Below are 10,582 nucleotides of genomic sequence, written 5' to 3' on the forward strand. Positions count from 1 at the left end.
CATAATATGTGTTAATATAAATTACAATAATATGTGTAATATAAATTATCTTGTTATCAACCACGAAATCACCACCAGCTATTAATCAATAACTCGCCCTATCCTGTAGGTAATATTGGAAAAATTGGGTTCAAGTGCAGCAGCGAAATAATTTCCTTGTAGCTCGGCAAAAAAATCACATGCTCCTGCTCCAGCTTTGGAATCAGCTATTCCTTATACAGACCAACCATTTACTACCACAATTTCATTTTGTTTCCAATTCTAAAAGCATCTGAGATTCAAGTAAGAGAGACTGAGGCATTTTGAACATGAATGGTGGCTTTTTTGCTTAATTGTTACAGATATTGTTGTAAAATTTGATATAAACTATGCTGTGAATTTCTTTATTTTTTATTATCGTTACTAAAACTGATAATAAATCTAAAGCTCTAGCAAAATCTCATTTGTAACGCCGATGTCATAGAGTTTTAAGGAGACCGAGGCTGGTTCTTACACTTCATACATTTTGAATTGCTTTTATTCAATTCCTTTCAGTGGCGCAGTCAAAACGAGGCAAATATTTGAAATTGGAGGATCAGAAACAAAACTGAGTTTTTAAGTGGATTTTAAACTCCATTTTCGAAGTTTTTGTTTTGTGATTCAGTTGTCATTTAATTAAAAGCCCAACTTTGAATAAAAGCAAATTATCCAAATGTGGTCACTATGATAAAAACTTTCTTAAATGAAACCAATTTTGGCTTACCCTGTGTGACCCTTGGCTTAATATGGGTTGGTTGTCACACAGAGTTTAATAATCTTTTCTAGAAGGAATGCTTATAGGTCAATGTTAGTAAAATGGTCAATGGCAATGTTGCATAGTGCTACAAAGGGTAGGGGTTGGGTTAAATTGTTTCATTTTTTGTGTGTTAAGTAATATGTACACGGCCCCTAGTAACAGTTATCATCACGGACCGTCCACTGAAAAATTAAATTTAGTTTTAAGTTTTCAAAAGTGATTTGCTGTTGATAAATATTAGTAAATGTCTAATAAGAGAAAGTATTTAAGCTGCAGAAAATTTTCTTACTCTGTACAAAAAAATTACAATAAATTTCTCCTTGCACACTAAAATGTGGTTTTTATAAAAGCTTGATACAAACATTGATTTTAGAAAGTTGTTTTTGATTTTACGAAAATTTGCATTATTGATTTGCGCCCTTTCAACAAAAACCAATTCACGTGTGTGCAGCCAAGGGACCCAGTTTTACAATGTAAATGCAAAAAAGATTTAATATTTTAAGCCTAATGATCCGATCTTGTATAATAATCTTAAATAAATTTAATTTATTTATGAATCATTAAAAGTGTATACATGCTAGTCTAATTTGATATTTTATTTTTTTTGTATATATTTTTAAAACTTTACAACTTAAATCATTGTAAAATATATTTCCGCCATCATTTTAAAAGTAAAATTGATTAGCTCTGCCATTATTTTATTAGGCGCCTGGCAAACCATTTTATTTCGTTTCAGATTTCGCTTCACTGAGTTTAACTGTAATCGACTAACGCGGTAAAAGAGAATTTTTTAATTAGGTCGTTTGTTTATGTGAAATAAAATAATATAGGATAAAAATTTTAAAATTATCATAGAAAATATATATTTTAGAATTGAAAATAACTATAAATTTAATTAAATATAATTAGAATGTTGTTTAGATTTTCTAATTTTAAAAATAGAGTTTCTAAAAAGTTTAACAACCTCCTGTTATGTTAATTCGGGCAGATTGCTTTCCAACAAAGCATTTTTCTAATAGGCACACCGAGCCTAACTTTGTTCATTAATTTTCGATATAATTCAAAACTGCACTGGGCACGTAGGAATGATGTATATTTGGAGAAAACATAACCTTGACTCTCTTTAGAAAATCGAAAACAATTTACTGCACTTTAATCTAGGTTTTAAGTTTAGTAGATAAGTGTTAATATTAAACTTCGCAAAATTTCGCAAGAATTGCGAAATTGTTTTAAGTTTGAAATAGAAATATTCAGCGGTGTGATTTATTATTTTTTCACTTATAACGCGCTTTATACTTTATAAACGAAGCAAACACTTTTAGGAAGTTGCCTTTCAGAAGTATCATAGATATCTTGTGTCTTAGTACTGGGAAGGTTATTCATTTTTAGTAACTTGATTCTTGCAGTTGTGAAGTCTTGGAATCTTTTAACAGAAAAGTTTACGACATGAACTAAAAGGGTGGATGCCAAAATGATTAGCTGAAAATAATGCTTATCTTTTGGTATCCATCTTTGAAGCTAATTGAAGTTAATTGGACGAGAAATCTCCATCTCAAAATAATGGGGAAAGAGTGCGTTGCAATTTTTTTAAGGAATTTTTATTAGATTTACTAAATTTATCAAAAAAGAATTTGGTTTTTTAAATAAAACTTTCTTTTAGATGTAAATAACTTTTCTGCTATGGATCATTGTATGGAAACAAGTACCACACAAAATGACGAAAAATGCTTGTGTTATTATTTTAAACATTGTGTTACAAAATCTACTCCTTGTGCTATTCACTCCCAACTTTCGCAAGATGTTACAGTTTATCTGAGCATTATTAGGACTTTTGCACAATCACTTTGCATTATAGACTCATTAGCAAATGTCCTTCAAAGTATTTATGAAGGAGTTCTTCATTATTTAAGAAATGGTATAAACATAATACTATGTATATATAAAAATTATTGCCTTGAGGCAGAAAGCAGAGTTGATGATAGATTTTTGCTAAAAAAATTCCCAGTTCAAGTTGATACTTACTTTCCAAAAAGCACTTCTACAATAAAAAATTTCCAAAATATTTTTTCTGTCAGTTGCAAAGATGTTACAATTACGACACAAACTCTTGACTTAGCAATGCATGATCCTGGATATTTTTCAATTCAGTATATTGCAGAATCCTCCTTTGCCCCTGTTCTTGATGGCTGGTCCATTCAAGCAAGTGCAGTTATTTGGATTACTTCAAAAACTCAATTTGGGGGTTTTGCTGTTATTTCTGTTCCTTTAAGTAAGTGATGCTCTATCAACAAACAAAAAAACTTTTGTTTATAGAATAAGATCTTTTATTGCAAAAATCTCTTTGAATTATAAAAGCTAATGATTATTTAAACCAATAATGAGTATTATTCAGACATGAATTTATTATTATTATAATATATAAAAGACATGAGTTTTATTCAAACATGAATTTTGAGACATGTGCATAGAAAGTTCTCAGTAATTGTGTTACTTATCGTTTAAATTGATTAACTTTATTTTGTCCTATTACAGGTGTTCAAATTGAACATGATTGTGCAGTTGAAGTGTATGTGTCATATACAGATCTGTGTGAAGCAACAAATTGGAAAAAATTAGATGTTTCTGATATGGTAGTCAATGACTCTGTTGTTCAGTTTACTGTAACTCGGTTGGCAATGTTTACTGTTGTACTGAGTAAAAAACGACCATCTGCATGCAACTTAATACACTCAAAGTCAGGAGGTAATATCTTATTTCATTAATGATTACTTTATTGTATAAAAAATTATGATGTAAACTTTTTTTAAATTTTTTTAAATTTAAATTTGGATAAAATCATAGGATAAAGTCAAAGTATTTAAAATTCAGTATAAAAAATTAAGTTTCTTTTATAGGTTCTGTGGTACTAAAGTTAGACTCAGCCTCTGATATTAAAATAACATTTCCAGAGGAAGCACTTTTTTCACCTTCCATTGATGTTAATGTTGAATGTTTGTATTATGACCGATTCTATATCTCAGATGACTTATTGAAGTTGCATACATTGGCAGCTCCTATTGTTGCTCTTGGTCCAGCTGGATCACAATTTCAAAAAAGAGTTTTTGTAACATTACCATTGCCTAAAGGTAGTTAACTGTTTTATCCTATAAATTATTTTCACATTTACCAAAATTTTAGCCTTAAATTCAGTTAATTCCAATGTAAATCATTTGTAGCATGTAATTACCATTTCTCAGCTGACCAAACATCTTTATAAAAAAATTCTATTATTTACTCTGTAAATGTAAATACAAAATCTTTTTTAAAAAAATTATATTTTTATTTAGCTAAGGAAGTTCTACGCTGGAATAAAAATTGTTCATTAAAAATAATGTATAGCCAAACAGAGGTTAATAAGGTCCCAGATTGGAAAATACTAGATACAGATTACAAAATAGATTTTAGGAATAACACAGTAACATTTACTACCAGTCACTTCACACTTTTCTCTGTTTTCTGGAACATTCTTGATAGTGCATTACCAGAACACTTAAAGCTTCATGCCTCCTTCAATTTGCCTCGTTTTAGCTTTTGGGTTTATTTTCGTGCATTAATGACAGAATACACAAATAAAAAGCAATTTGGGATTTGTGTTGTTTGTTATCGATTTAATGATCCTAGTGGACATTTCTCCAATCAGTACCCACATGAAATTGGAACTTGTAAACCAAGAAAAATAAGAGCAGGGAAACTCAGAATTCAGTAATTAATATTTCTTTTCTTTTATGTCAATTTTTACCCCTGTAAATTTAATGTTTATAGCCTATTTTATTTGGCTGTAATATCTCAGATCTTAAATTATATGATTGTTTTTAGATTAAAGTCTGGACTGTTTAATGCTGATGAATTAGCTGGAGAATCAAGTTTGGTGAAGTTCGTTGATTTTTGTGGACATGATTTTGATATCCACTTTGCCTGTGTGTTTAAAAGCAAAGAAATGCTTGATGTTGGATTGATTGGGAAAGTACTTGTAAACAATGGGGAAGAAGAGTTATCATTTAATCTTATAAAGGTTGATTGAAATTTGTTCATTAATTTTTGTTTTCGGAATAAATAAAATTAAAGAATAAGTTTGTCATCAAGGTGTTGATTTTTTTTTTTATTGAATTTAAACAAACTTAAAATATTTTTAGTCTTTGTATTATTAATAAAGTGTAGGCAAGGGGGGAGGTGTTCAATATTAAAAAATCTCCCTATTTTTTTATGATCAAGTTTTAAAATTTAGAATGTTTTCTTTAAAAGTAAAAATGTTAATTATGTTTAAAAATTTATTTTTTATCATCATTACCATTTTTACTTTAAATATAACATTTATTATTATAAATATAACATTAAAGGCTATTATTATGAGACTGTCAGGATAAAGATTTTTTCCTCCTCTTTAGAACTCTAATTGCATTCTTAAAAGGACAAAATCAGAAAATATCTTAAAACAGAAGAAGATAAATAGAGATTTGAGTTAGTCTTTTTTTCTTTTTTTTTTTTTTTTTTTTTTATACTAAACATATTAGTAAACATTCATCTGTTATATTTGGGACAAATTTAAAGCATTTTTAGTTTATGATATTTGATAGTTATGTTTTCTATTTGTTCAGTGAGCATGTGCAGAATACATAAATGGTCTAACATGGCAGTTGCTCTCAGTTGTACTAAAACAGATGTAAAGAAAAAGCTTCCTCAAAGTAACGAAGTGTTGCCACAATTATTAGTTAATCAGCGTTTTGAAAATAGTTCATCAGCTGTTTGCAGTGATTTTGATGAAGGTTTTTTTGAATTTATTTTTAATTTTTCTTTGTTACTTTACACTTTGTTTCTTTACAATTTTTCTGTGTTTCTTTACACCTGAGTACTTGTAAGAAAAATGCCAAACAACTGGTATTTTGTGTAATTATGTTTAAGCTTCTTTTTGTGTGTAATTATTTTAACAAGTTTTGTTTATTTATTTTGTTCATAATTGGGGGAGGGAAGGGGCCTATTCTTAACAATGAAGACATTATGTGACTTATGTTACTTAAATTTGTTAAAGTTTTACTGTTTCATCTGTATTATCCAAATTGATGCCATCTGTTTTTTCTTTTCCTATTTTCTAAAGTCCCTCATTTGTTTATTAGTGCTCAAAAACTCAGGTTCTGAAATGAACGGCCAATTTGGCAAGAAAGATTCAAGAAAGCGAAGATTTGAAAGCATTATATCTTCAGAAAAATTCAATGAATCAAAGTTAGATGATATAGCTGGTGAAGTTGCAAAATGGTGGAAATCTTTAGGAAGGAAGTTAGATATTAGTGAACATAAGTTACAAGAGATTGATTTAAACTTTAGACACTGCGGAGAAAAAGAAAAGGCCTTTCAAATGCTCCTTACATGGAGAGAAAAGGACCCTGAGAACTGCATACCTAAAAATTTGTTTAAGATATTAAATAATTCAGGACTCAATTATACAGCTATTCAATGCCTTAAATAACCCTCATCTCTATTTTTATATTTATTAAAGTTATTGCATTCTCAGGTCTTCTTTTAAAGGGTTTGTCTTTTAGATTAGCTGTGTTCTAATTTCTGTTTTTTTTTTTGTACATAGGTTTTATTATTTTTATTATTGTTATTATTATTATTCAAAAAGAGGGACAAAAGGTAATTGAATAAAATATATAAATAGTTGTGAAAATTAAAATTTTTGTGAAAAATTATTATGTTAAAAGAGTTTTATTATTTTTCAAGTTAACTTTTTTTTTCTTTGCACGCCACGTTTAGTTTTTACTGGTCTAAAAACAAAACTACTGGTTTAGTAACGTGAGGTGTAAAGAACAAAAATGTCTTCGGTAATTACGTGATTTAAAATGATTCACATTTCGTTTGATTTGATTTTTTTAAACAATTTTTTTACTCTATTTTTATTAAATTTCAACAATTCAGATTATTTATTATTCAAATTTCTAAACAATTATTTTTCTATTTATACATATTTGACATATTTTTATACATTTTTCACTTTTAAATTTGACATTTTTATCTGTACATAAGATTTTTACAAATTTATTTATTCACAATTTTGTAAATAATTGCTTAAAAACGAAAAATAAAAAAAAGCGATGACGTAAATAGACTTATTTCTTTTTATGTTTCTTCTAAAAATGTTTCTCCCTATTAAATAATATTTCTCCCAAATGAATGCTTCTCCTCAACAACCTTAAAGAATGGTGTTTAATGTCTTGACAATGATCATAACGCAAGAAATACGCTACTAGAGCGTGTCATCTAAGAGCTATAAAACGATATTCCAAAATATAAACTTTTTTCTTCAAACAGATGCACATGCAAGATTTGTGACGAACTAATGAAGAAAAGATGAGCAATATAACAATTTGGTTGAGTCCTATGGACAAAAAAAAGAATGCGGTCTTACAAATACCGCTAATAATAAAAACAGTCAAATCAACAACACATGATGTCACAATACTAATTTTGAATGTTGTAATTAAAGGATTATTACCGATGCAAGTTATAAAATTCTACACCAAACAATTATATAAACACTCAAGGCATACTGATTCGAGAGAACTTGAAGATGTTCGAAAAGAGGTCCATTAATGTGCGAATTAGAAAGTTCAGATGTAAAAATTTTTTTCTAAAACGTTCAAATAGAGTGTAGAAATTTTACTTTCAAATTTTACCTTCAAATAGATTGTAGAAATCTTACTAAAAGTTCGACAAGACTAGTGTCAAAAGATAGAATCCCGTTTCAAAATTTTCGAATAGAAACGATTTTGGTAAGAAAGTTCGAATGAAAACACTCTCGTGTCGAATGTTACGCAACCTTATTTAAGATATTAACGCAATTTTGTGTCAAATAAAGTTTTTAAAATAATTTTTGTTTTTTCATTTAAAAATTCGTCAAGTTCTGTATATGATTACCAAGTTTATACGTTAAGTAATTGTATTATGTAATTTGAACATTTTTCATAAAGGTTCCTAACTATTATTAGTTACCACATGCACATCACACATGCAGTCGTATCGCATCGGTCTTTCTTTAGTTGAAATTCAAAGTCTAGTTTCGTTAAGTCATTTAAAAGAGTGAAGACATATTTTATTTTTAAAATGTCTCAACCACCGCTACGTTAGAAGCAAAGAACAATAGATTTTCGTTTTTTTTCAGAAGTAGACTGTTGTGGGGCTAAGGCAACTACGCCTGCACATGCGAGAAGATGCAGGCTGGACTTTACGAGCACGTGAAGAAGTACCTCTTGAAGTACCGGAACAAAGAACTTGTTTAGATCGTGCGATTGTGGAAAATGGTCAAATTTTCCACTATCGCACGATCTAGACACAAAACAGAGAGAACAGACAAGAACCCTCACACGACTAAACTCGATATAAAGCCGATGTTTCTTTTTTCGAATTTCATTAAAAAAGTTATTAACACTACTCCTGCGTAAGTTTCGCACATTCTCGTGTCAAATATTTTTCAAACTTGTACTATTCGAACATTTTAGCCAATTGTTTGGCTTTTTAATCGGACTTAAGAATTTTCGAACATTCTAGAGTCGAACGTAATTTGATTCGAACATTAAAAGGTCCACTCCTATTTGAACTTCTTCAAAATTTGGTCGAATCTGTACCGCTGAAAAACTCGAACTTCGTAAAAAAGAAATTCGAATCTATCAATAACTTTTGTTATCAACAATGATTGGAATGAAAAATACAATCCCGAATAATTTGAAACAGGAATGTTACCATATTAATTCAAAGGTGGGATGTACAATGATGAGATTGGTTTGCGGATTAGTTTGGTACTTATCAGTTACTGTCTCCTTTATTCATGTATGGTAATGCTTGACTCGCTGACTACTCACACTTCATTTTATAGTAAAACAATAATAAATTCTTATTTATTCTTTTCAATAAACAATAATACATTTTTACTCTCTCTGATTTCTATACTAGTTTTAGGAAAATTTATGATAAGCAGAATTAAACAAGAATTACCAACTGCAGCAATTTTTGACTAATGTTTCTTATTATTGATAGCGCAAATTTTACATTTTTAAAAATATTTTTAGAAGAGCCTTCAAAGTGATAAATATCAGGTATGTTTGTATTATTCATAAGTATTGTGATCAAAAAAACCAAAGTGACCTACATAAACCTCGAGTTATTTACTATATTTAGGATTTATTTTGTTTGTATACAGCAATACAACATTTTCTGAAAAAACTTTTTTAAAAATTTTAAGTATAAAATTATATCACTATATTTCTTATAATGTTTTTTACATAATAAAATTGTTGAAACATTGTATGTTTCTATATATAGCTTAATACTTTGCTAATACTATACTAATACTATACTAATACTTTGCTAATTATATTTCAATAAATAGAATTTTAAGATCTAAAACAGATCATTTATTTTCAAAGCCACTCTCTGAGGTATTCAAAGCCACTCTCTAAGATGCAATTGCCAGCTAGATGTCATGCAGCATATGCTGCATATACAAGAAAATGTAAGCAAGCTTTACTACATATCATTTCTCAAATGATAGTATAATTATATATATATTATGGTTTTACAGAAACTTCCTGAAAAAACCAACAAAGAGAATGAAACAGCTTTAACAGCGACGCTGGTTTTAAAAATTTAGGGAAAATACAACATACAACTGTCTTCATTTACATCCATGACAAAGAGAGTTTTTAATCTTTTTGAGCATTATTTCACATGATGATAAAACACAAGTTATTGACCAGAGCAAGATACTGGGGGGGGGGGGGCGTGAGCGCATGAAGGCTAAGGATAACCTGAAAGTTTGTGGAGTTTGAGTAAAGACGTTGTACTTTGATGGCAAAAGAGACCGGACACTCCAATTTGCCAATGATAAGAGAACCATAGTAATAAAGAACACATACGCTTAAGTCAAGAACCTGGAGGAGGCTACTTGGACACTGCACTCCTCTTAGTGGCACAGCTGAAGCATTAAAATCTGCAATTCTTCAGATTTTAAAGAACACAATATCATTTTAGATAATTTGCAAGTGCTAGGCTGTGATTGAACTAATGTAAACACTGAAAACAAGAGTGGTGTTTTTAGATTGATGGAGTTAAAACTTCAACGGCCTTTAAAATGGGTAATTTTTTTGCTACTTGCAAATGAGCTTCCACTACACCATGTTATAGGAGTTGGATAGACCAATATCTGGTCCGAGATGCTAATCAGGCTTTGTTGGAAGGTCCCTTGAAACTTGTGAGATCTTAAAGGTTGTTGCTTTCAACATTTAAACCATAATTTAGAAATGCAAGAAAAGAACAGAAAAGTGCTCAGTACAGATTAGCTTTACCTTTTTGGCATTTGCCAAGCCGTACTAAGGGGCACTTCTTCTACCAATCTGGAGAAACGCGGCCTTGGAAAACTGGCTCATTCTAGGTGGCTCACCACTAACAACAGGATCCTCAGATTATATGTTTCTACCAGCAGTCCCTCATCAAACTTGGTAATTATAGCGACATTCATTATGCGTATTTATGCCCCTATGTGGTTCATCATTAAGAAAGAGCCTTCTATCCTTCATGGCAGCAGGTAATAGTCAAATTACGGTAACTGCCAGCTGCGCTACGTAAGGTAGTAGGCAAAGTTATTCAAATAAATGCATTCTTTGGTCATCAAGAAAATATCTTTCTGGCTATGATATCAAATGAGCAGTCACATACCCCAGAACTAGGTGTAAGGCGTGTACAGAGAGCAAGAGAAGAAATCAAACAAGTGTGCGACAGTTC

The 10,582-nt window shown here is 29.8% G+C and overlaps 1 protein-coding gene across 2 annotated transcripts; it reads left to right on the forward strand.

Annotated features, from left to right (window-relative positions):
- The first annotated feature begins 1,817 nt into the window (after nt 1–1,817).
- Nucleotides 1,818–6,910, forward strand: LOC145184185 (uncharacterized). 2 transcript variants are annotated; one of them, XM_090093737.1, is made up of 9 exons: nt 1,818–2,346; nt 2,436–3,044; nt 3,308–3,517; nt 3,670–3,900; nt 4,102–4,516; nt 4,631–4,826; nt 5,200–5,272; nt 5,410–5,577; nt 5,926–6,910. In XM_090093737.1, the coding sequence occupies exons 2-9, from the start codon at nt 2,456–2,458 to the stop codon at nt 6,273–6,275; spliced, it is 2,232 nt and encodes a 743-aa protein (XP_089949863.1). In that variant the 5' UTR covers nt 1,818–2,346; nt 2,436–2,455; the 3' UTR covers nt 6,276–6,910. The 2 variants fall into 2 exon arrangements, with proteins under 2 accessions (XP_089949863.1, XP_079915929.2); XM_080059803.2 differs by lacking the exon at nt 1,818–2,346 and having other exon boundaries at nt 2,392–3,044.
- Nucleotides 6,911–10,582: the final 3,672 nt, after the last annotated feature.

This window comes from Hydra viridissima, unplaced genomic scaffold (assembly GCF_058129835.1).
Source record: "Hydra viridissima isolate aposymbiotic clone 2 unplaced genomic scaffold, HvirCarnegie_v1 scaffold_7, whole genome shotgun sequence".
NCBI classification, from domain to species: Eukaryota; Metazoa; Cnidaria; class Hydrozoa; order Anthoathecata; family Hydridae; genus Hydra; species Hydra viridissima.